This window comes from Stenella coeruleoalba, assembly GCF_951394435.1.
Source record: "Stenella coeruleoalba genome assembly, chromosome: 13".
NCBI lineage: Eukaryota > Metazoa > Chordata > Mammalia > Artiodactyla > Delphinidae > Stenella > Stenella coeruleoalba.
The window spans coordinates 35522794-35550232 of NC_137159.1; the positions used below are offsets into that span (position 1 = coordinate 35522794).

At 40.5% G+C, this 27439-nt stretch overlaps 1 protein-coding gene across 1 annotated transcript in view; it reads right to left on the reverse strand.

Moving 5' to 3' along the window:
* Positions 1 to 14697: 14697 nt before the first annotated feature.
* ACTR2 (actin related protein 2) overlaps positions 14698 to 27439 on the reverse strand; it is a 34532-nt gene continuing 21790 nt past the window's right edge. Inside the window, exons 7-9 of the mRNA XM_079940845.1 lie at positions 23933 to 24078; positions 19658 to 19790; positions 14698 to 17419 (exon numbers count right to left, since the gene is read on the reverse strand). Coding sequence (XP_079796971.1) covers positions 17249 to 17419; positions 19658 to 19790; positions 23933 to 24078 — 450 coding nt within the window. The 3' untranslated portion in view covers positions 14698 to 17248. The remainder of the gene's footprint in view (positions 17420 to 19657; positions 19791 to 23932; positions 24079 to 27439) is intronic.

The following is a 27439-nucleotide window of genomic DNA, read 5'->3' on the forward strand; positions in this document are numbered from 1 at the left end:
CACCCATCAATTTCCAAAACGCCCCCTCTGGGACACCACAGCTCCTGTAGATTACCCCAGACTTATATGACCACATCCCAGATGTGGGTCACTGCCACCCAAGACCTCATTGACAAGCATCCACTATATGGACACAGATTCAAATGTCCCTCCCATCAGCTGGTGTTTGGGGCACAACATAGGTACTTCTATTATCTCCACTGCTAGTATCTTTACTACCTGTAACACTTCTATGCAATTTTTATTAATCATAACTCAATGACACATTTGATGAATGGTATTAACAAGGTAAATGGGTAACATCTGTTGAGAGTTCACTCTGTGTCAGACCCTGGGTGTGTTAGCTTTGTTATTTCATTCAAACTTCACAGTAACCCTATGAAGTAGATACTATTATTAGACATATTTTACAGGGAGAGTTTCAGAAACTGGTCCAAAGTGACCTAATGAGTGACAAAATCAGAATTTGAATCCTGGCTCTTACTCTATTTGCTATACTATTTCCCCACAACTGTCTTCTCTGTATTCAATTTAAGCCAAAGAAGTAAATGGCAAACCCACACACCTACGGTCAATTAATCTTCGACAAAGGAGGCAAGAATATACAATGGAAAAAAGACAGTCTCTTCAGCAAGCGGTGCTTGGAAAGCTGGACAGCCATATATAAATCAATGAAGTTAGAATACACCATCACACCATACACAAAATAAACTCAAAATGGCTTAAACACTTAACCATAAGATGTGACACCATAAAATTCCTAGGAGAGAACATAGACAAAACATTCCCTGACATAAATCATACCAATGTTTTCTTAGGTCAGTGTCCCAAAGCAATAAAAATAAAAGCAAAAATAAATAAACGAGACCTAATCAAACTTATAAGCTTTTGCACAGCAGAGGAAACCATAAACAAAATGAAAAGACAACATACAGACTGGGAGAAAATATTTGCAAATGATGCAACCGACAGGGTTTAATTTCCAAAATATACAAACAGCTCACATAACTCAATAACAAAATAAACCAAACAATCCAATCAAAAAAATGGGCAGAAGACCTCAATAGACATTTCTCCAAAGAAGACATACCAGATGGCCAACATGCCCATGAAAAGATGCTCAACATCGCTAATTATCAGAGAAATGCAAATCAAAACTACAATGCAGTATCACTTCACACACATCAGAATGGCCATCATTAAAAAGTCCTCAAACAATATACAACATTGTAAAACAACTATAACCCCCCCAAAAAATCTACAAACAGTAAAAGCTGGAGGGGGGTGGAGAAAAGGGAACCTTCTACACTGTTGGTGGGAATGTAAATTGGTGCAGCCACTGTGGAAAACAGCATGAAGGTTCCTTAAAAAACTAAAAATAGAATTACCATATGACCCAGAAATCCAACTCCTGGGCACATATCTGGAAAAGACAAAAACTCTAATTCAGAAAGAAACGCCCCAATGTTCATAACAGCAATATTTACAACAGCCAAGACATGGAAGCAACCTAAATTGACAGATGAATGGGTAAAGAAGATGTGGGGTGTGTGTGTGTGTACACACACACACACACACACACACACACACACAAAATGGAATATTACTCAGCCATAAAGAAGAGAAATAATGCCATTTGCAGCAACATGGATGGACCTAGAGATTATCATTCTAAATAGAGTAAGTCAGACTGAGAAAGACAAATAGCATATGATATCTCTTATATATGGAATCTAAAATATGATACAGATCAACTTAGTTACAAAACAGAAACAGACACAGAAATAGAAAACAAACTTATAGTTACCAAAGGGGAAAGGGAGAGGTGGAGTGACAAATTAGGAGTTTGAGATTAGAAGATACAAGCTACTATATATAAAATAAACAACAAGGTCCTACTATATAGCACAGGGAACTATATTCAATATCTTGTAATAAACCACAATGGAAAAGAATCTGAAAAAGAATATATCTTAATCACTTTGCTGTATGCCAGAAACTAACACAACATTATAACTCAACTGTACTTCAATGTTTAAAAAAGGAAAAAAAAGAAAAAAGGGACTTCCCTGGTGGTGCAGGGGTTAAGAATCCACCTGCCAGTGCAGGGGACACTGATTCGATCCCTGGTCCGGGAAGATCCCACATGCCATGGAGCAACTAAGCCCATGCAGCAATGAAGACCCAACGCAGCCAAAAATTAATTAATTAATTAATTTTTTAAAAAGTAGCTAGCCACAAAGCATACTTTTTTTTTTTTTTTCTGCAGTATGTGGGCCTCTCACTGTTGTGGCCTCTCCCATTGCGGAGCACAGGCTCCGGACGCGCAGGCTCAGCGGCCATGGCTCAGGGGCCTAGCCGCTCCGTGGCATGTGGGATCTTCCCGGACCGGAGCACGAACCCGTATCCCCTGCATCGGCAGGTGGACTCTTAACCACTGCGCCACCAGGGAAGCCCACAAAGCATAGTTTTATAAAAATTTGTATGTTTTTATACCCAAAGTTTATTGAGACTCAGTATACATGTGGCACAGCCCCCTACACCACCTGTTCAATAGTCCTGTGCACTTGGAAGAACTGGAGTCGAGGAAGGGCTGATGGAATATTGCCCTTGAAGCCCTGAAAGGTACCTGGTTATGAAAGAAATATTGAGCTAAATTCACCATACCCAGAATGGCAGATAGGATTCATCTCAAGTGTCAGCTGATTGATTGGTTGTGGCTGTTAAGGTTGAGAAGGACTTTTAAGGCAAGTTGCAGGTGTCATCATCAATTAGTAATGTCTGCCCTGGCTCGGGAAAGGGCATGCAGTAGCCCCCATGTTAGGAAGTTACTGTCCCTGTTTCCCTAGGCAGGAAACTGTACACTTTAGAAAAGTTTTCAAAAATAGGAATAAAAATGAAAATAGAAAAGTTTTCAACAATAGGAATAAAAATGAAAAGGAATCTTTGGTGCAGTTCTAAATTAACCAGAAGACTCCAGTTCCTCAGAATATCCTTCTCACATAGCCATAGAAACATCAAGGTAAGAAGGACCTTCACAATTAATTAGACTTATTCACTTTAGAAATGTTTTCAAAAATAGGAATAGAAACGAGGAGGAATTTTCGGTGGTGAATTCTAAGTTCGCCAGGAAACTCAGTTCCTCAAAATATTCCATTCAAGTATTCATAGATACTGGAGGCTAGGAAGGACATTTGAGATTAATCCTGTGGTTCTCAAATTTGGCTTACGGTGTAATCACCTGGGGAACTTTTGAAAAATTCCGACGTCTGGGTTCTGATTTCATTGGTTTGGGGATGGGCCCAGGAACTGGCATTTTCTTAAAATTCCCCTGCTGGTTCTCATGCCCAGCCTGGATTGAGAACAACAGATTTCGTCAAAACCCCTCATTCTACAGATAAGGAAATGGAGACTGAGAGCAGAGGGATGGTTTTCCCAGGGACTCCAGGGACACAGCTGGTGGTGGGGTGCAGAGCAGATTCTGGTCTGGGTGTGGGGTGAAACCCCTGGGTCCTTGAGGTTGCAGAGCTGGAGTCCTAGAGCCCAAGTCAAGTCTCATAACCTGAGTCCCACTGGCCACTTTCCTTATAGCTGACTCTCCAGCTGAGTGTGACCACGCACCTCAAGACCGCCGTTTTTTTGCTCCCTCAACCCCTGCTCCTGGCACTCCTGAAGAGAAGTCCAGACATTTCCCCCTAGGCCTCTAGTGCATATCTGGTGTTTCCTGCCTCTTGCCATATGTGTCGCATTGTATGTCTTGCTTGTCCTTGATGTCCCTGGATAGCAAGTGAAACAATAGTGAGATCGACAAACCACCGCCCTAAAGTAACCTTTAAAAGGCTACTTTTAAAAAGTTTAAAAGGAGCAAGGGAAGGAGAAGTGCGCTAATGTTTGTGCAATGCCTCCCGTGGGCCAAGCACCTTACATATTTATCCTCTTGACAACGCTGGACGGGAAATATTATTACTCCATTCTACAGATGGGGAAAGGTGGATCTGAGAGGTTAGGTGACTTGCCCAAGGTCACACAGCTAGCAAATGGCAGTCAGGATTTAAGCCACTTCTCATCATTGCCCTCTGCAACCTCCTCCACTAATGTGGTAGTCCCTTAGAAGACAAGGTATATCACCCTACAGATTGCTTATTAGTTACAAAGCAAAGATGGTAACTATGCAGGAGAGAAGCCTGACCACGCATGGACCAGGTGAACTAAAGGAACCGTAGGTGGACATCACCCAACATCACTTACGTTGTCTTTTGGCCAAGGCTACGTAACCTGAACCTAGTCACTAGGAAACATCTGAGGAACCCAAATGGAGAACAGTCAATAAAATCACTGGCCTCTATTCTTCAAACATTTCAATGTCAACGTCAAAGCTGAGGAACTGTTCCAGAGTAAAGAAACAAAAGAGACAAGACATCTAAATGCCATAGGTGGTACGGGATTTGATTCTTCACTGGAATGGGGGAAAATGCTTTGCAAGCTTGTTGGGCCAATTGAAAAACTTGAATATGGAGTGTAGAAGAGAAAACATTGTGACAGTATTAGAGTTCTTGAATTTGATCACTGTACAATGGCTCTGTTCTTAGGAAATACTGAGGTACCTTAATACCTTTAATACGAGATAAAGGGGCACGACGTCTCTCAAATGTTTCGGGAAAAATAAACATTGCCGCAGTGTTCCTTAGAGTAGCCAGCAGAGCTAAGCCCACAGTAGACAGTGAATTTTGAATCTTCGTTTTTATGTGATTAAATAATTCTCCAGTTTCCTGACAACAGGAAAACACTTGGCAGCGTGGCTTTCTTGGTTCCTAACATTTCTGCTTGATTTTAGAGGAGGCACAAATACAATTCTGATGCTTCACCAGCCTCCTCCCCACTCTACTCCCAGCTCCTCTAAGGAAGGGGGAAAACACTGTGAACTTGTCTTATTTTATGATCATTTATAAATTCCTCCACATTTCCTGGAAATTTACTTGGGATTTTATTACTCTTGCCATATTCTTGGGGTGAAAAAAATAAACTCAGCAGGACCTAACTGAGTACATTCTCTGCTCTTCTTCTGACCTTCCGCTCCTATGAAAATCGTTAAGTCAGATGCTCACTCTACCAGATGGAGGGGGACTGAGTGGGGCCTCTCGCTTGAAAACGAAAGTCATCTTTAGTTTGACAAATATTGAGCCAGCCTCTACTCTGCGTGGTATACAGAGTTCTTATCTCAGACATTTAAAGGAATGAACACATTCTATTTTACTGAACTAAATGTGTCCGAAATACCTCCTGTGTCCTTCGTTGCAAAGCACCAGTTTCATTAAGACAGAATTGCGGGACTTCCCTGGTGGCACAGTGGTTGAGAATCCGCCTGCCAATGCAGGGGACACAGGTTCGTGCCCTGGTCTGGGAAGATCCCACATGCCGCGGAGCAACTAAGCCTGTGTGCCACAACTACTGAGCCTGCATGCCACACCTACTGAAGCCCGTGTGCCTAGAGCCCTTGCTCCGCAACAAGAGAAGCCACCGCAATGAGAAGCCTGTGCACTGCAACGAAGAGTAGCCCCTGCTCTCCGCAACTAGAGAAAGCCCGCACACAGCAACAAAGACCAAATGCAGCCAAAATTTTAAAAATAAATAAAATTGAAACTTTAAAAAAAAACAAAAGACAGAATTGCATCCTGGCCATTTGGGACAGGAAGTACGTATACTAGTCAGGGTCTTAGCTGCGATCAGCGTAACCTGCCCTGGACGGTTTTAGCAGAAAAGAAGAGAAATTACTAAGGGATACGTGGGAGCTCACTCAGTTACTAAGGAGAGCCACCACCTCCCCTTGTGGACACAGCCTCCGCTGCCCACACCTCTGACACTGGGCACTGGAGAGCAGGGGCCCTGTGCGGCCGCACTCAAGAGCCCCAGGCCTGTGCTGCTTCCCACCCCCTCGGCAGGAAACCATTCCTCTGGGGGTCTGCTTCCCAAGTGGAAGTGCCTGATGGGCACACCGAGCAGTGACTTCTGTCTCAAGGAGGCAGCACTTAACGATGTAGAAAAACCCCTAAATATGGGAAGAGAGTTCCACAGAAGCTTGGTGGCCACAGTCATCATGACCACATCCACGAATACAGCACCGACGAGGCAACCAGGGAAAACGCCCAGCTTCTAGGTTGTTTTCACGCTCACTAGGCTCCTGTACTTGCCTTTGCTGTCACCATCTTCCCTCTGTTGTTCTGGCATTTCAAGGCTTATTCTGAATACAAAAAATGAAATCTGGAAAATCCTCAAATCTTAGTTCTAAAGTGAACCTTCTGAGGAGGAGACTGGAAGTAATAACTATTTCAAGCACCTGGAAATCTGCTGTTTCCAGATGAGAAGAAAGGGGTCCAGGAATGTGGGATGTGGCCACCGCTACTGTGTCTATGCTGCTGGCCAGGACCATGATTTTCCAGAACGCGCCTTGCGTAGTGTTAATAGACGCGTGGCCAGAGCGAGGAAGGAGGCAGTGATTACGAGAGGGACTTTGCGCCGGGCAAATGAAAGTCCACTCCATTTCCTTTCTGTAGGACTTCCCTGAGACTACTATGCTGCAAGGGAGGTTCATGCAGCCATGCCCTAACTCACTGGACCACAGAGAGTAAGGTGTCTTGCTTGGGTTTCACCAAACACTGTTAGGGAAATTACCCCAGGCTGCTTCTCACCCAGGTTAGAGCCCCAGAGAACAGTTAACTTCTTCAAATTCAAAACTCAGAGACTTTCATGCAAATACAGTGATTTTAAATGTCACTGGCTTCAGACCAACTTTGAGGGCTACTTTGAAAAGGGAAGGAGGGATGATACCTGCAGACATTTAGCCCCTTTCAAGTTCTGTTGAATGACTAGGGAAGTTACTTTACCTCCCCACCCCACCGTTTGATTTAGGAAATGCAGCTTGAAAGCTTTCAACCACGGGACCCCTAACCTTACATGCAAGCTTTAAGATTCAATGAGTGTAACTAAAACAGGCTAAATAACACAGGCTAAATAACACAGGCTAATAATGTTATCCAGTGAGGGAAAACAGGTGTTTCCTACAGAGTCAGTTCAATACACAGGGACTTTCAAATGTGCTTATCTTGCACAAACTGAAACGAACATCGTCATGAGTTGATTTTGTTATTTTTTTTTGTTTTGCTTTTTGGCTCACTGTCAAGTTCAACTTGACAGATCACCTTCAAATTAATTTAACACATATACGTGTACAAAACTTGCAAAAACTTTGGCTCCCACGTGAGCTGGCCCTCAAGCCCTTCACCAGAACAGCTGCGTTATGCTGACCACTTCCAATTGCAACATACCGTTTGGTTTAGTAATCCCTGGCGCACCTCATAATGAGATAATTTAGCAGCCTATTAAAATGTCCACCACTCCTACTTTTTAAAGGTGTTTGTTTGGTTCTATCCAAAGGGCCATTAAGATATTGGGAAAAAAATCATCTCTGAGGTGTGGCCCACAGCATCAATCCCGAGGAATCTCTCCTTTGATTATAAAAGCACTGAATTGTGAAGGTCACCAGGCAACAGCCCAGTTACTCTAAAATAGTTGCTGCTGGAGACTCCTTCATTTGGAATGGGTTTTGATGAACACCCAAGAGATCATTTCATACTTTTTATCCGTATATTCACTTCTTTTAAACCACAGTTTTTTTTTTAAAAAAGTGATCCATTATTTTCAACCAAATCTCATAAAATGTATTTCATCCTCTCATGGAAAACTGAAGGCAGACTGGCAATATAAATTGCTTTATGGGATAACCTGCTACATATATTTTTAAACAATTTATGTATAGGACTTGATGTGTCTAAATATCCAGAAACATAAGAGGAATCTCTTTCCAGGACCTCTTTAAACCAAGTCAGGCCCTCCAACGCTGGGTTGCTTTTTTCTTGGTATTTCCATTCCATGTGAAAACATTTAAACTAGGTCCTAACCCTCAGCTGTCCCAAGAGTACGTGAATTACAGATCCTTGCACATCTGAAGTACTTTCTTGCCGCTTTTTTTGGTTTTCTTTTGTTTTGTTTATGCTACACAACTTCCCTCCTTCTTTCCTACCCTTGGCTCCCCAGGGCTTTTAGAGATGGGCTAACCACGAATCATGTCCTCCTGCAGCAGCGACGGAGACCCAGAGCCAGGACCCTCCCTCTGCTCCTGGCCAAAGGGGATGAAAGCAATAAAGGCCATCTTAAACAGCACTGCTGTTCACGGCGCAGAGATCTGGGAAACACCCTTGAATTCAGAGAGCAAGCAAATTTAGCTGCTACTTAAGTGACACACAGCTGCTCTGCATGGGAGCAGAGTCACTGTCTCCCAGAAGGCAATGGCCCTCCACAGTTTAGCCTCTGCAGATGGCCTCCCATTAGGTTGTCCCCCATGCATGACAGTCACTCTGAGAGCGTTGCCCATGCACTCGCCACCCTCAGAGCATTCCATACAGGGCAAGTCCTTAGCAGATTTAAGTGATTCAAATGTTTCCCCTCCCCAAGTGTTCTTTTCAAGGGCCATTTGGATTCCAGGGGCCACTGCTAACCTTAATAACTGACATTCTTTCCATTTCTTGCCTTCCTGTGATGAGTGGCGATTTTGAAATCTCCACTGATGAATTTGTCAAGTTCTGATCTAAATTCAGGGCCAGAATGAACACTTGCTAGGCAAAAACTAAGCCTCCCCCGAAAAAAAGTTTGAGCTTGATAAATCCTCAAAGTGTGACAAGCCCCTCTGGATTTAAATGCCTTTGCCCAGCAGACCACTGACGTGTTTACTCCCAGTCTCCACTTAATTTTTTTCATGGGAATGATTTGCTATAAACAGAAGAGCAAGCTCTTATGGGGCACTTCATATCAAAGCGCTTTTTTAATGGCACTTGGGATGTCAGCCACTCCGGGCTGGGGCACTTTACTCATGGGCTTGAGTTAAATTAAGGCACACAAGAGACAAGTGCTTTTCCCAAGGCCTCTGAGTGGAGGGTGGAGTCCAGGCGAGGTCCTAAGCTGGTCGAGGCTTAGAGAGACAGAGAGACTCCGATGACCATCACGCAGAAACATGGCAGGGTGTTGAAGCCAAGGTTGTGAAGCCAGAGAGATGCTTGAGTCCAACTCCGCCTCTGAATTTCCTAGCTCTGCGTCCTTGTTCCAGTTACTTGACATTTTTTTTTTTTTGGTCACACCGTGTGGCATTTGGGATCTTAGCTCCCCGACCAGGGATCGAACCCGCACCCCCTACATTGGAAGTGCGGAAGTCTTAACCACCGGACCGCCAGGGAAGTCCCCGCGTTACTTTACCTTTGCAATCTATTTTCCTATCTACAAAGTGAAGGTAATAAATCCGATTTGAAATACAAGAGAATGCTGGTAAAGTGCCCTGAGGGACAGCGCCTGGTTCTGAGTGTGTGCTCAATAAATGGTGACCATTACAGCTTTCTGTCGTGTTGGCATCCTTGTCGCTAATGCTTCCTATGTGACTCCGTTAATGAATGTAGAGCCTGAAGACCTCTGTTGGCTCAGCTCACAGAAAGTCAAGGAGCTTTAAAAGTTCAAAAAACACTTGTTTAAGATGCATTCTTGTTCTCTGAAAGGCAGTAAACCAGGAAAATGTGCTCCATTTCCAAAAGGGATTTCAAACAAAGGCCCTTTGAAACAGATGAGACTGGCAACACTTTCCTTTGTAAGTAAAATTAAGGTACAGTAATAACGGAAGCCCGTCTTCTCTAGTCTTACAGTAGGGGGAGGGGAGAGAGGGAGGGGAGGGGGAGGGGAGGGGGGAGGAGAGATTAACCGGGAATCCAAGAGTCCCTGGTGGTAAATTCTAGGCGGGAGAGCCTTTGTCTTCATTCTGTTAGAAGACTCCCAATTAAATGAAAGCTTTGGAAAAACACACCCAGGTTTTTATCATTGAGGCTGTAGCTTAATTTTGAACAAAACCCCCCGGGTTTCTGGTTCATGTTTTTCTAAGTGCAAATGAGCCCTTCTGAGAGTGCCACCACCTCAATTTCGGGAAGTGGGGCCAGGTATCTGCGCCATAATTAGCTCCCCAAGAGAGTCTCAGGCACCCCAAGGTTTTCGAACCACCAGCCTGAACGTCCTAGGAGAGGAAGAGGTGGGAGAGGGAACACCTCGGAGACTCGGAATTCCCTCTTGGTCTGAATGGAAACAGTTTACACTGACATTGTCACAAATCCAAGAGATCTGGGGTAAACGGTTTCCTCATTTCTCCTCCATAAATCAGCGTGGAGGTTCTTGGCCAGCTCTCTCCTTGCGGGGTGGGCAGCTGTGAGTCAGCGAGGGGCTTACCTCCTCATCTCCTAAACTCGTCCTGCCTTTTGCAGATGCAATTCTTTCCCTGTCTGCCTCACACATAATTATTTTAGCAGACAAGCTCCACGCCTGTAGAAAACAGGATATATTCTTGAAAGTAATTATTGTACTGAAATTTAGTGGGAAAAGGCCCTCCTTCGGTGTGAGGTTTTTGAATCAAAGCAGCTAGTGAAGAGGGCTTCCATTTAGTTTAGTTTGCCAGTTAGCAAAGCTTGAGCTATAAGAGTTTAAGATGTCATTTCAGAGAATGTGGGAACAGCAAAGGTTTTTTTTGTGATCCAGGCCATATTCAGAAGTTTTCGTCTCAGTGATTTGACGGCAGAGATGGGGGTGGGAGTGCCACAAATCTAAGCTTCTTTAGACTCTTAAAACATGGGCATTTCATTACATAAATCTTTCCCCTCATATATTTGTTCGAAAGACCCACAAATGCAACAAAACAAAGAAAACTTTCATTTAGAATGCTCAAGGAAGCCTTTTCAATTTTTTTTAAAAAAACAAATACCTAGGAGAAGATTTCCATTGGCTCACACCACAAATCTTAGCTTCCCTTGAATGGTATGAAGAGAAAAAATGTTTAAGGCGTAAGAGTGCTACATATATAAAATGGAAGAGAAAGATAACTCAGCCATCTCTTTTCTGAGATTAGTAAAATTATCCAAAACTTAAAAAAAAGACAACCATGAAATTGTCACACCGTTTTAAAAGAGTAGTAGCTTAAAGTCAGAAGACAGTTTTCCTAGCACAGCCTTCACCTGTGTGTTTGAGAAAAGGCAAGTCGGAAACACTGATACCCCCCAAATCCACATTACGAACAGCATTCTGCTTTAGGGGACCTTGTGATTTTTCAGTCAGTTTTCATGTCATAAGAAATGTATTGATAGCAGTCATTAAAGTGACTATTGGACATCATAAACATTTCCACTTTTGGACAAACTTTGCGTCAACACAGCGAACAAAGAAGGCTCTAAACATCTGATACACATTTTTAGCTAACTGTACTATCAGAGGTGGTGCTTAAAATGCTGGAGGATATTTGCTGTGTGCTCCAGGGTGAAATGGAAAATTTAAGAGACGCTTAAAACAGTAGGAATGAGATATGCAGGCAAACAAATAGCAAGAAAATGCATCCAGCATCAACCACACACTTTCCTTCTACAGAAAATGCTAAAACTTACTTATATGAGCTATATAAGAATTAGGTTCAGAAGATAAAAGTCACTTCCTACTCACCCAGAGGATCCACCAACCTCTTCCTTGGAGAGCGTCTCTGCACTGAAAACTAACCACCTCCTCACCTGCAGCTGGTTACTTAATTTTAATATGTAGTAGCTGCAGTGCCCCGCCCCCCTCCGTGCAAATCTCTGGCTACAATTATTCCTGCCTAAAAGGGCAAATGCAAGAGTAAGCTTTTGTTTCTCTCTCTAGCAGCTATCAACTAAAATAATAAAATTCCACAAACTTCCAAATTTTATAACGAACTGAGCTTACAAAAAAATCAAAACTTGAATCAATCATATATAAGTGGTCTCCCCACTGCATCCAAGTTCGCTTGTATGTTAGTTGCATGGAACTTGAAACAGATATCTCCTCTCCAGAAGTAAAGCTACATCTGGTAGGTGGGCTCCTTGGCCAGACTACAAATCATTTCAGTCAAGTGCCTGGATCGTAGTACTAGCTGTACTACCTTGAGTTCAGGGAGCTGGGAACCATGCAAGTCAGAAGGGAGGAGAAAACAGCTCTAAAAACCACTCTGAAATAAGCAGTTTGCTCTGGTTACTTCACCACTTCCAGCACCCAACTCGCATCTACAGGGGCCCCTAAAAAGTGAACTTACCCTCCTGACTTGTTCACTCTCCTCAGGATCCTGCCTGTTTTCACCAATGGACTCAGGTGAAACAGACCTTCCCTCCACTTAAATCACAAAGAGCTGCTAATAATCTTCACTAGGTGTCAGTCTGAGTCACTGGACTTCCTTTTAACTCACACCAACCTGTAAATGACTGATGGTGCTTTAACCTTCCCAGAAGAATTTGCATTTTGAGCAAAGGATAGTATCACCACCTGAACTGAGGATTTGTTTGGGGCGGTGGGGTGGAGGTCAGCGTCAGTTTCCAGGGCTTGTTGACTTCTGAACCTATTTGCTGAAAGCTCTAGAAGTTTTCAGAAGAGCGAGACAAGGGCATGCAGGTGTGGGCCCTGGGGAGCGGGTCCTGTTCGTCCTGTTAATATCCTACAGCAGGGGAGTGAGGGCTTTGGCGGGGATCAGAACCATCAGTGCAGTTGGAAAACAGGCAAATCCTCAGGCCCAAGAGTCAAATTTGGAGGTCCAGAGTGGGGCCCAGGAACTTGCGCTTTTAAACACTCCATGTGATTCTGACTTCAAAGACATTGAGAGGCAATGATCTGAGTATTTTAAAAATTATATAATTATACTCTAGCTACATAAATTTTCTGTAGGATACTTAACATATTAAATTCTACCTAAACTGCTAAGTAAAAGCAAAACAAGCAAAATGGCTTCCCTAACTGATCAAGATCCTTTGAATTGTACCTAGTCAATAGTTTTAGGTTCCAAACCAACATTCCTTCTCAATAGTTCTTAAATTGAATGCCAAACACTTTCACATGTAGATAGATCTAAGAAAACATATACAAACACACACACACATTTGGAGGTACACTGAAGATTTCAAATTAAGGGGTCAAATGTATATTATCAACTTACTACTTTCAACATTTGAACCTCAGTTAAGGCCCAAATTTCTCTGTCTTTTAATTTTTTTTTTTTTTTTTTTTTTTTGTGGTACGCGGGCCTCTCAGTGTTGTGGCCTCTCCCGTTGCGGAGCACAGGCTCCGGACGCGCAGGCTCAGCGGCCATGGCTCACGGGCCCAGCCGCTCCACGGCATGTGGGATCTTCCCGGATCGGGGCACGAACCCGTGTCCCCTGCATCGGCAGGCGGACTCTCAACCACTGCGCCACCAGGGAAGCCCTATCTAGGTAACACATAGCCTTCACATTGTGTTATTATAAGTAGTCTAGGAATGATTTACAGAATACAGGAGGACGTGTGTAGATTACAGGTAAATACCATGCCATTTTATATAAAGGACTTGAGCATCCTTGGATTTTGTTATCCTGGGGGGGGACACGTGGGTAGTGTCCTGGAACCAATTCCCTGCTAATACTAACTACTAAGAGCTGCCTTATTTACATCCCAACTTTATTTTTACTCTGTAGCTAAAGTAACTGCAATATGGCAGGGTTAAAGTCAGTAATTTGGCCTTTACAAAGCACTCAACACTTGCAAATATACTTTTCCAGGTCCTTCCCCCACCTCCTCCACTTACCTCTGATGTAGCATTTTCAAGCTTCTAAATAGTTCAAGAAATTTGAGCTGGAGGAAAAAAAGTGATCCTACAAATACCCCCAGGTACTGTGGGTAGTTGGCCAATTAGTCCAAGGTTAGACAGCATGTTAAATATTGAGCTAAAATCAATCCTTGAGTTTCTGGTTCACTTTTGTTGGATACCCTCTTCGATGGTTCTAAAATTAGTAGTTAATAGCCACACTCAGTTGTACAGTGGTCAAGGTTTGTGGGTGAAAAAAAGAATGAAGAGCACTGAGACATTCATTCCCTCAACAATGACACCTAATACAGTGCCCCTCTGTAACATGGACATAGCAATCACACCATTCTTCTGGTGACCAGGAAGAGACTGGATAAAAGACACCAGAGGAGAACCTCAGGAAGTCCTGAGTGACTCTGGCCGTGAAGGGAGCAATGAGGTTGAAGCACACAAGTTCATGGAGCAAGAAAAACAAAAATCCTCACATCTGCTCCCCAGACCCCATCCTCAAAGGCTAGTATAAAAGTAAGAAAGGGCTGGGTCAGCTTAATAAATTCATGTGTCTTTAGTTGCTTTGTTAAAAATAATATGCCTAGAAGTCTGCAGATGAGGTAAAATGTTGTTGAAAAGAGGCATGTTCCATATAGATCTCTCGAGCATTCCTAACACTGCCAAAGCCTCCTTAAATCTTCCGGGAGACAAAACAGTCTCCTAGAGGGAAAAAAGTCTAACAGAGCTGTAGCTGTGATTTGCTTTTATTCCTAGGGTTTTCCGCCCCCCCTTAGGTATTTAAAATCATATCAGAAATAAAGATCACACCAAAAATAAATTATTTTTTGTCATATAGTAGAATGTCACTGAACTGAACTTTGCCTAACAACTAGCATAAAGTTGTCGATACGTCTTGCATTAGCAAAAACGAAAATATGAATAAAAATAAGAAAATGAAACCAAAGAGAAATACTATTAAGAGGAAAAACAAAGACAAAATTCAAATTTACTTTGAAAAATCTGATTTTATTTTCTGAATCAAAAAGAAGTATATTCATGTTAAATTTAGAATGTTTAACTTTCCATTGATCTCTCAAAATACTTTCCAAATATTGTTGACAGTGCTCAGAACTGTGTAAAAGTTAACATCCAATACCACATTTTTTTTTCCAATAACACATTTTAAAGAAAAAAGTTTAAATGCAGGACCTATTTCTAAGAAACCCTTCTCAAAGGTCAAGGCATTGGCAATTCTAATTTTAAAAGAAAAGAATTTTAATTATTGGAAATTTAAGTGACAAAGGTTTTCAAGAGCTATATATCAGATCTCTTTTAAAACCGAAAAAAATTTAATTTCTGCGGGACTCATACCTGACACTCCAATTAAACATGATACTTCCCCACCCCACCCCCAAATTACTAAATGCGTTATTTCACCTTGGAATAGGAAAATTATAAAATGTAATTTAAAAACTATACTCTTTCTATATATTAATACATCATTTTAACTGTCATGTTTGCTAGCAGAATTATAAAATTAAAACCAAATTCTACATTCAAGGGACAAATGACAAATGCTTTCATTGCTTTATTTAAGAGTCTATCCCATTTTTTGTTGTCTTCTACCCCCATATTTTAAAATCATGACCAAAGGTCAGAAGTCAATCCATTTACCTGAAATGAACTAGTAGATACTGGTCCTACATCTGTGTCCTTTAACAACTCAGTATTCAAAAGGCTGGGGTGGGGGGGATTTATAAGAACATGACTTAGGAACACTTTAGAATTCCAAAGTGACTCTGATACCCACGTCCCTAAAATCTAACAAACGTTATTCATAGGCTATTCACGTGTACTGAAGCATGTCCAGCATGCAGGCAAACTTCTTTTACTTGTTCAAATTGAGGTAAAACAGACAAAAAATACACAATATTAACAGAAGCTGCATAATTAAAACTAACCTTCTTTTGCTGCTCATTTCATATAAACTGATTTTTAAGTTTCTTCACAAAAAAACAGATGCTATAGCCAATAATTTCTCCAATTTCAGTCACCCAAAAAAGTACGCTTCTTCTTTCAAAGTCGTTATTAGTAAAGAATGTTTTGAAATGAAGAAAAACATTTTTCTCCAGAATGTGCATTTTGTACTTAGAGTGATACAATTTCTTATTACTTTATTTTTCAAATTTAGAAGGAATTCAAGTCTGGGTACTATTTGATATTTTTTCAGATACCAAGCAATACCAACAGGATTCATAAATATGGTTTTCTGACAGGTAAATCGGCTAACATTTACAAAATACCAACAATTCTTCTTTCAAGCTTAAGATGGCTGAGATTTAGTAGTTATGATTAGTTTTTCAGTACAAATATGCATTTAAATCTTGATTTTTTTTTGGCCAACATTTTAAATAGTCAAATTTTACTCCACTTCCAGGTTTTAAATGAAAACATAGCAACAAAAAAAAACTAGTGAAAATTACCCAACTGGCACAAGTCCCATATTTCAATGTTATTTTTAACCCAATAATTATAACCTACTGCCAGTAATTATTTATATGTATCTACTTGTTTTTATTAAATAAGCACTGGTTGGTTATATAAAAGAATTTTGCAAGAATGGTACTTGGCACTGGGTTACCTTAATGCTTCTGGTATTAACAGAAGCACTTAGAAAAATACCAGCTCTTAAGCACTTTTTGTCTGTAATTTGAATTTCCAAAAGCTTTTTTTCAATGTTACTTTTCCATTGGTAGATTCTAGGGAGTCTACTCCCAGCTGATCTGGTTGATTTTAAAAAACAAATAAAAAATCCCTAAGTCACATAATAATGGGACACTACACTTGCTTTTTACAGCATATGGAAATAGTTCCAGGCAGACCAAAAGTAGAAAACCTGCCAAATCAAAGTATTGTAAATAAAGTTCATCTTACGTACCCCAGAGCAGAAAAGCTCAAAAATCAAAAAAATAAAATCAAACCCCCCCCTTTCCTCCAAGCAAAACCCCACCCCAAACGCTTTAGTTCTGAGCCAACCATTTCCCTAAAATGTTAATACCAGAAGCTTTAAGGTACTTAAAGCTGCAGCAGTAACACAGAAAGCGCCACACCACAGGGGAAACGCTACAAAGGGTTCAGCAGCCGCCCACTCAGCCCTCACCACCCTACCCCAATAACACATAAAAGCTCCTGTGGAAGTTGTTTTTTCTTATGCTAATAAAGGCATACCACCTAGTGTGCTAAAGACTAAAAACTAGCAGCATTAGAACAGGAAAGTGAAAATAGGAAGGCTACAGGAATGATCTAAATGCCTACTTAGGAGAAACAGAGCAGCAGACAGGACCCCGGCCCTCTAGTGTTTGCAGGGAAGTGGTGGAATTAAGCAGTCAGATTTACCCACACCAACACAAATTTAACAAAACTTCTGCAAGACACCAGAATAAAACCTGACCTTTCCAGTCAAAGGGCACAGAGAGGCCTCATCCATGTCCTGGAGTTGAATGAGTTCAAAGATTGGCAATAAAGGAAAAAAGAAAGCATTAGGGGCGTGATGGGAATCAGCTTCGCAGTTTATCGAACCGTCACCCCAAGTTTCTCCAGCACACGAACACCCTTCTCTTGGTATTCCTGTCGGGTCATCCAGAAGTTGTCTTTGTCCTTCATGATGTCCGCTAGAACTGCGCCACCCAGGAATACCATGTGCTTTCTGCGGGGTGGGTCTTCAATGCGGATCTTGAATTTCTAAAGGAGAAAGAGATGATAAAACGTCACACGCGTGGTGCTTTCTGCTTTATGAAAATGACTTTTTCTTATATTCTCTTGTTGAATTCTCACAGAGGTCCTGTGACGTAAGTATCTCAGTTAGAGAGAGAAATTTTGTAATTTGCCCAAAACTCACAGCCAGGAGATCACACATCCATCCCAGTGTGCTTAGAACAGTCGCAATGTACACCTGTGGCCCCATCGTTAACTACACTCCTTGTCACTCTCAAAAGCAGCCTGATTTGAACAAAGAATTCCATGTTCGCCCTACCAAGAGCCCAAGTACCAGAGCCCTGTGACAGGTTTCCCACTAATGGGCAAATCACCTGGCCAGCTGTCAAATGAAGAATTGGGATAAGCGGACTGCTATAGTGTTTCTTCAAGGTCTCACGCCCCTATGATTGTAGTCCCATGCAATAGAGTAAGTTTTAAGTTCTTTTCTTATAAGCAAAGCTCACTTTCTATTCTCTCAAATTCAAACGAAATGTTCTCAAAATAAACAAGGCCTAATACGGTCAAAATAAATTATGAGGATGTTGGAAAAAATGAACACAGTAACCAAAATTAAAGACAAGCAGGAGCCACTATTAACTGTCTAACAAAGACCTCCATCTGTAGGTCAGTCAACACCTGAAAGAGAAACCTCAAAATGAAACAGCAGTTTTATTTACAAAGTCACAAATCCCGCAAAAAGACTCAAAATAACTATGTCATTCTACATTGTCTTTACATCACATAAATGAACCGTAGGATCTGTCATAACACATGACATAGAAAAACATGTTTACTTATTAATTCTGAGGCTAACCTACTGTTCTAACTGTTCTAGTTACTTTTTTACTCTTTGGCAAGGGTCAGCAAACTTCTTCTGCAAGGGACCAGAGACTAAGCACTTGAGGCTCTGCAGGTCTCTCTGGCAACGCCTAAAGACTTAATGATCCTTTAAACAAGTCAGATCCTACCATCTCTGCGCAAGATCCTCCTTCCTCAATAGGAGGAAAGCCAAACTCTTCCCCGTGGCTGAGGAAGACTTACATCTTATCTCACGGGAGTACTTCTCTGATCACACTACACAAAGGAGCACACCGTCTCCCCCAATCACTGCCCGCTCTCTAGCCCCTAACCTGACTTCTCCATAGTGCTTGTTACTACTGGTATATTATTCACAGACTAAACGCGGGGATTTTTGGTTTTGTTCACCACTGTTTTGTTTCTCCCACCATCTAGACAAGTGTTTGGCACCTAGAAGGAGTTCAAGAAGCATTTGCTAAATAATCATCTGAGACTGATTTTAAATTATATCTATACTCAAAGTCAGACAAATGAGTGAAGTACTTAGACAACATGGCTCCTTTTGAGTCTTTTAATTTGTTTAATGTATGAGTCCACACACAACTTAATTTCAACAATTTGAGTCACAAATAAAAGATGTGACATAGTGTCTCTAATACAGCCCTCTGTAGGATGTAATCTCATTATATAAACTGATCAAAGTTGGTGAGATGAACCTCAGAGATTGATTTAGAATTAAACGACTCTTAACTGAGTGCATAGTATGTATAGTATACTTCACACAGTCCAGGGTTTGTAGAAAAAAAATCAATGCCAAATAACCACCAACTGTTACGTACTAGTTTAAAAATTTCTTCCTACTCTACACACCAACAACTACCAATTAAAGTCTGTTTCAAGAGCTATGATAGTTGACGGGGATGCAAAAGAACTGGAGACACGGTGTTGTTTACAATCTGATTGGGGAGATAAGACATATGCAAGAAACAGCCAGAAAATAACTCAGTCAGAAACATGAGACAGTCCAAGAGTAGCACTGAATGCTGACTACATATTAAAAAAACAAGTTAAAAAAAACAAACCCAAAGGGGTCTTTCTCTCCCCATAGTACAACAGGTTCTTCCCATATACTTACAGGCACCTCCGGCTCCAGGCTGTTTGTTACAGATGAACCAAAACATCTGGCCCTGGGCCCAGGTGCCTCGGGGCACACTGAATACAGAGGTGCCCCGGCACTAGGACCGCTCTGAGACAAAGCTCATCTTGAACCATTTACTTCTTCCTACCTCTTCAAGGCTACACCAGACTGCATTAGGAATTTGTTTAGAAAGACTTCTTGCTCCCTCTGGTGGCTGTCAAGAGTCACAAACTATTTTACAGGGTTTTAAAAGTATGTTAACAGTTGGATTATTGATTGATACTTACAGAAAGTTTTTCCACATCTCCCTTCAACACTCGTTCTAAGTAAAGCTGTTTAAGCTCTCGTTCCAACCGTGATGGCAGCCCAGGGTACATAGTAGACCCTCCAGAAAGCACAATGTGCTTATAGAATTCAGATCTAGAAAAACACAATAGGTATTCATTAGGGGTTTCAGATTAGGAAAACAGTATCTCAGAGTTGCTTTTATTTACATCAGCCTCAGGTGGCTGCTGGGAGAATTAAATAAAATTCAACATGTAAACCACAAGGCTGAATGTTTGCTATTACTACTGTTAATAGATAATAAACCCTCTCTCTATATAAAATTATTAGCATTTTGATAACAATACTTCTAAAGCACATAACATTTTCTTGCAAATGTAATTGAGTCTTTTAGTGATGACCAGTTTACATTACAAACTTGCAGTATTTGGACTGTGCTATCACAGTGCTTCCACGGAGCCACTTAGATGTGGTTCTTTACTATAATTAACCATATTCTACCACGATTCCAGTTCTTGCTTTGCTCCTTTGCTTTGAGGCCGTCAGCTACTATTTTTGGTGAGATTGATGTGCTTGCTTCTTAGAGCAGTCCTCGCTTTCTTCCTTAAATATGCTGTTGGTCATGATACCAGATAATCAAATCTAAAATAACCGCATATGTAGTAAAAGTAATATCATCTGAAGTGAGGGTCTGAGGAACTCTTCTCCTAGTAAAACTCAAGAGCTAAGTCACATCCATTTTGGCCTCATTCAAACTCACTTCCAGGTTTTTGCTTACTTTCAGGTTCTCAAAGGCTCAGGCTATTATAATTCTAGCTTCTAGAAGTTCTGTGTTGTATTTAATTGCAGAAGTATGCACATGAGTGTGACATAAACTAAGTTGTTGAGGTATAGCTACATGTGGTAAGTGCCCATGGACATTTATTTTTCTTTTATTTTTTAAATTAATTTATTTTTATTTATTTATTTTTGGCTGCACTGGGTGTTCGTTGCTGTGCACGGGCTTTTTCTAGTTGTGGCGAGCAGGGGCTCCTCTTCGTTGCGGTGCACGGGCTCTTCTCTGGTTGCCGAGCACAGGCTCTAGGCACGCGGGTTTCAGTAGCTGTGACTCACAGGCTCTAGAGTGCAGGCTCAGTAGTTGTGGCGCACGGACTTAGTTGCTCCACAGCATGTGGGATCTTCCCGGACCAGAGCTCGAACCCGTGTCCCCTGCATTGGCAGGCGGATTCTTAACCACTGCGCCACCAGGGAAGCCCCCCATGAGCATTTACCTGTATGCTTTCAACACACAGGACATGCAAAACAAAATCTGAGTTGTGCTGCTTTTCAGTGCTAGCAACGTGGAGAGGGTACTGAACCTCACTCCATTGCTTTAGGAACACCAAAACTTTAATCACTACCAACAGGAATGCACTTTGAAATATAATTTTGCTATTAGTGATCATTAAATCAAGGGACAAAAGCATCTACCCAATCCCTACCATAAGAATTGATCATAATTATGAAGTTTAGATGAGATTTTTGATCATCTTCCATTAGATTTATAGCTTTTTATAAGCCAACTGCTATTTTTATTAATTTCCATTACCAGACTGTTCCCCAGCCAGCCCACAAAAATTAGGGGGTTATTTCATTCAGGGTTAAATAAAGAAGTAGGCAAACACTTGCTTAATAAAATGCTTCTGAGTGAATTTCTCAATAACTTGAGTACAAAGGAGAGCTTTCTAAACTATGACTCAAACTCTAGATGCAATAAAAGATTATAAATCTTTTTATGTAACTAAATAAAAACAAAATTTTGTATGGCCAGAAACACCATAAGAGACAAATGAAAAATGACAAACTGTCTGCAATAGATATCACAGAGCTAATATAAAAAGAACTTCTTCAAAAACTGAGAGAAAACATTTTTTTTTAATTCCACAGAACAGGCAAAAGCCATGAACAGATAATTCACCAGGATAAGATATAAAAATGGCCCTAGACATAGAAAAATATATTCAACTTCAATCTTAAGAGAAACGCAAATTAAAACTACATTAAGATATCATTTCTCACTCATTAGACTTGGCATAAAAGTAAAATGCTGAAAAACTGTGTGAACAAGCTGTTGGGGACACAGGTGCCCTCATATATGACTGGTGGGAAAAAGAAAGGGTATAACTTTCATAGAAGGAACTGAGCAATAACAAAACCACACACATTTATCCTTCAACCCAACTATTCCCCCGAGACATTTTTTCAGAATATATATGCCCAACAATACAAAGATACAGTGTGCACAAGGTTATTAAATGCAGCATTATCACTGCATTATCACACTGGAAAAAAGAATGCAACTGGAACAAAGAATAAGGACAACCCCTAGGAAGCAGCAGATGTAGAGAACAAACGTGTGGACACCAAAGAGGGAAAGCGGGGGCGGGGCAGGGGATGAACTGGGAGACTGAGATTGACATACATACATAAAACGGATAATAAAAACCTGCCGTATAAAAAGAAGGCAGTTTTAGACATTAAAAAAAAAAGCTTGTTTCAAATACATTAAGTGAAAAAAGCAAAGTGCAAAGGATAATAAAAACCTGCCGTATAAAAAGAAGGCAGTTTTAGACATTAAAAAAAAAAAGCTTGTTTCAAATACATTAAGTGAAAAAAGCAAAGTGCAAAGGAGTATTTACAGTATGCTACCTTTTGTGCAAGAAAATAAAAAAGAGGGAGGAGGACTAGGGTGAAAGACAAGGGGTGGGGAGAGTAATACTTCTGAGTATACTTTTTTGTATAGTTTTCACTACCTATTCAGAAAACAAAATTAAAGATGAGCCAGGAATATCCTGTGCCACAAAACAGAATGAAGTAGAATGTGCTCAAAAAGAGATGAGGGCACATCAAAGGACACAGGAGCTTGCTTGAAGGGGTTCTCACAGGCAATATCAGGAACAATTTAGCACCAAAATGAAATAAGGCAGTAATAATTTATAATCCACCAAATAAAATCATGAGACCATACTGATAATCAACAAACAAAACAAGGGAGAAAGGAAAAGGACTTCTTTATGCTAGAATGCCAACTAATAAATACAGAATGACAGAATGAGAAAAAATCACCTTTTTGCAACCACCACAATAAAAATGGGTTTAGGCAAGAATCATCAACAGACGCCAAAAGGGGTGGGGGCCAGAGTTTGATGAGGAACAGGAGATTTACACAGTCTCAAAGTATTTTCCCACAAATTACTTAAAAGTCAGGAAAGGAAAAAAAAAGAAAACGTACACAGTGGAGAAAATAGGAAACTTCATTAAGAGTTTAACACTAATATCACCAATTCGGAGCAAACAGACATCACTCTGGATGTGATAACCTGAGAAGGACACATCACTTAAGTACTGTTCTAGCCAAAAATGCACAATCTAAATCTAATCATGAGAAAACATTCAAACCCAAATTGTTCTCTGCAGAGATATCAATGTCATAAAAGACTGAGGAACTATAATAGATAAAAGGTGACTAAGAGACATAACGACTAAATACAATGTGTGACCTCAGATTTGATCCTTTACTGGAGAAAAGAAAAACTGTATAAAGGACATTATTGGGACAGTGAACAAAACTGAAATACAGATGGTAGATAAAAGTATGTCAGTAATCAATCCCCAGAACTCAATAATGCACTGTGGCTGTAAGAGAATAGCCTCATTCCTAAGAAATACAAAGTGAATATTAAGCAGTAAAGAGGACTTATGCATACAACCTACTCAAATGGCTCAAGAAAGAAAAGAGAGAGAGAGCACACGAACATGCAGAATGTTAAAATCAGTAAAACTGAAAACTGGACAGTGTATAGGAGTTCTCTATTCTATTCTTGCAACTTTCAACATTTAAACTGTTTCAAAATAAGATTAAAGAGGCACTTGAGACACAATGATATATGCTGTTCAACAACCAGTGTCATCCTATCAGAAAACTGAGTGAGACAACAGACAACTTGGTCATTCTAGCTATTTATATTCCATCTATTTCTTTTCTTTTTTTTTTGCGGTACGCAGGCCTCTCACTGTTGTGGCCTCTCCCGTTGCGGAGCAACAGGCTCCAGACACGCAGGCTCAGCGGCCATGGCTCACGGGCCCAGGTGCTCCGCGGCACGTGGGATCTTCCCAGACCGGGGCACGAACCCGTGTCTCCTGCATCGGCAGGCGGACTCTCAACCACTGCACCACCAGGGAAGCCCTATTCCATCTGTTTCTGATAAATAACTTTGAAACAACAATTTCTAATGTACCTGGTATCGATGTCAGCTGCCTGGATTGTGTTAAAAAGCAATTCAGCAACACCTACTCCCTCAACATTGATCAAGTGAGGCTGAAACAAAGCTTCTGGTGCTTCAAATCTCTCTCCCCCAACTTTGATAATGCGGCCATCTGGGAGCTAGAAACCAAGAACAATCAGGTATCAGCAAAAGATTTAAAAAATTCCTAGTGCTCTTTAGATGTTAGTACTTATAAACTTATAAACACCTGTTCTAGAACCAAAATCATTATCAGCAATATATTTCTCTGAAAATACATTTTTGAAAAAAGATTAAAAAGATAAATTAAATACATCAAAATAATTGTTTTTATTATCATGCTATGTTCTGCTTTTAAAATGGTATGTCACGGCCCCAAATAGGAGGAATTTCTTGGAGGATTCGCCAACGCACGAGTGTGTGATGGTCCACTGGTGTGTGCAGGTGAGCACTACAGGTGGCGCTGATCGCCCATGGCAATTGGATTTTTGCTGGGGTCAGTGTTGCTTATTATTTTAACACATATGTGAGTTTATGGATATTTTTACCATGGAGCACAGACAAATTCAATTAAAAATTTTAAGTAATTTCTTTCACCAAATAATTACTCTGGGAAACTTTATTATTTTGTCATCAAAACACTTTATATCACGTGTGAAACTTCTGTCAAATCATTTAATCTAAAAAAATTGTATGATCAAGAAAACTTAAAGAATATTGACCTAGACTATTTATTGGGCAATTCTGTTGTATCCTACTTACTAGGTCCTATTAAATTTTAAATGATAATGAATAATTTTAAGAAAATGAGATTTAAACAACTGGTCAGATACCATTACAACATGACCTTGTGCAGAAAACTCTTAAGTTACATCATGTTTATATTTAATTAAATGAGAAATGTTAAACAAAAACTCCCTCACAATTCACTGAATTGACCTAAGTAACAAGCATGCTTGTATACGCTGGCATTGGACACATTTCTGTATGACATACCAGAATTAGTTTTACATTAACATTTCTAACAGTATATTTGTTTAAAATAACATAATTAAAATAATTATGTTTAGATTCCAAAACTGACTTTCCAATATGACAAAGCATGATGAAGCAAGTTCCTTAAGACATTTACCCCCGTTTGCTATGATGGTTTACAAGTATGTGCAATCACTCCAAAATTATCTTTTTATAAATCACATCAATGACTTTAAAAAAAATTTACCCTTAAAAAAAATAAACTTTAAAACCCAAACTTGAAATCACCCCAAGATACATGGAAAAACTTCACATGGCACACTACTGTTACCAAAACCTCTGTACCTGGCCCTTCCAGCCTCTGATGGTGTGGCTCTTCTCAAAGCTCTATTTGCAGGCCAGCCTGGGGCCACCTACCCTAGGAACTACCTCTTGGATCTGTTAAAACTGTATGCTTCCCATTTCTTTGCACCAAATCTTACCCTTTCCTTTAGTTGTCCACTCTTATCCCTCTTCATTTACTCATCAGTTCACTGTTTATTTGTTGCATGTATTTTTGTAACCTACCTCAAACTCTCTGAGAAAGGAGAATAAATAAATAAAATATGTCTTACACTTCTAGTTCCCTTATCCTCTGCCTCATGACACTTTCTTCCAAAGTCAGGTAGGTGACAAATTATATATCTAGGGTAACTGCCAAGAAGGCTTCAGGAAAGAATCCCCAGAGCAAATCTGGAGATCATTAAGTTGCAAAGTATTGACTTATTGACTATTTGGATCAGTATCTTCTAAAATTAAACAATATAACTTATAAAAATTTATAATTATTTTTATTCTTTTTTTTTGATTTATTTAGTTTTGGCTGCGTTGGGTCTTCACTGCTGTGCGCGGGCTTTCTCTAGCTGCGGCGAGCGGGGGCTACTCTTTGTTGCGGTGTGTGGGCTTCTCATTGCGGTGGCTTCTCTTGTTGCAAAGCACGGGTTCTAGGCGCACGGGCTTCAGTAGTTGTGGCACGAGCTCAGTAGTTGTGGCTCAACAGCTTAGCTGCTCCGCGGCACGTGGGATCTTCCCGGACCAGGGCTCGAACCGACGTCCCCTGCATTGGCAGGTGGATTCTTAACCGCTGTGCCACCAGGGAAGTCCCTATTCATTTATTTTTGTTTTTGTTTTCTTTTGGCTGTACCATGTGGCATACACGATCTTTAGTTCCCAGTCCAGGGATCAAACCCATGCCCCCTGCAGTGGAAGCGCAGTCTTTTTTTTTTTTTTTCCAATTTTTTAAAAAATAATTTTTATTGGAGTACAGTTGATTTACAATGCTGTGCTAGCTTCAGGTGTACAGCAAAGTGAACCAGATATACATATACATATACCTACTCTTTTTTAGACTCTCTTACCATATAGGTCATTACAGAGTACTGAATAGAGTAGCCTATGCTATATAGTAAGTCCTTATTAGTTACCTATTTTATATATAGTAGTGTGTATATGTCAATCCCAATTTCCCAATTTATCCCTCCCCCACCTTATCCCCTGGTAACCTTTTTTCTTTTTTTTTAAAATATCTTTATTGGCGTATAATTGTTTTACAATGTTGTATTAGTTTCTGCTGTACAACGAAGTGAATCAGCTATATGTATACATATATCCCCATATCCCCTCCCTCTTGATCCTCCCTCCCACCCTCCCTATCCCACTCCTCTAGGTCATCACAAAGCATCGAGCTGATCTCCTTGTGCTATGCAGCAGCTTCCCACTAGCCATCCATATGGAAGCATGGAGTCTTAACTGCTAGACCACCAGGGAAGTCCCTATAATTATTTTTTAAATGACTATTATGTACATATTTGTGATAGGTTGAGCTTACATGAATCAAATGGTTTAAGAATACTTGCTTTTATTGCCTATCACTCAATTTCATTTTAATAACTACTAGATCCTAGCAGCACCAATGACATATTGGACCTTACAATTCTTAGTTGCAGGGGATGCCCTGTTCATTGTAGGATGTTTAACAGCCTTCCTGCAAAGCTGTAACAACCAAAAAATGTCTCCAGATGCATTGATCAAAGATGCAATGTGGAAGTACTTTATACCCAGATGAATGACAGACTTAAAGACAGCAATACATTAAAAATTCAGGGAGGATCAACTCCCCTAGTGTAAACTATAACTAGGTTCTAAGTCTCATCAGTTTCAATTTCAAGTTAACATTTGTTTTGAACATCTCATTAAGAAAATACTAAGTCAGGAAGACTGCCACCTACTGAATTATAAAAGCCATCCTATAGGATGACCACTTCCCAAAGTATCTCAGAACACCAGCCCCATGAAATGCTGAGGAATTACTGCAGTCATGTACAAATCAGCATATCAAGGCTCTGAGAAGTCCTTTAATAAAGTGAAATCAACTCTCTCCCAAACTTACCTGAAAATGTAGCCCCCATTTTAATTTTTGTGAAACACCTATTAACATCTCACAGAAATAACATTACGTGAAACCCATGCTGAAAAATGCTATTCCAG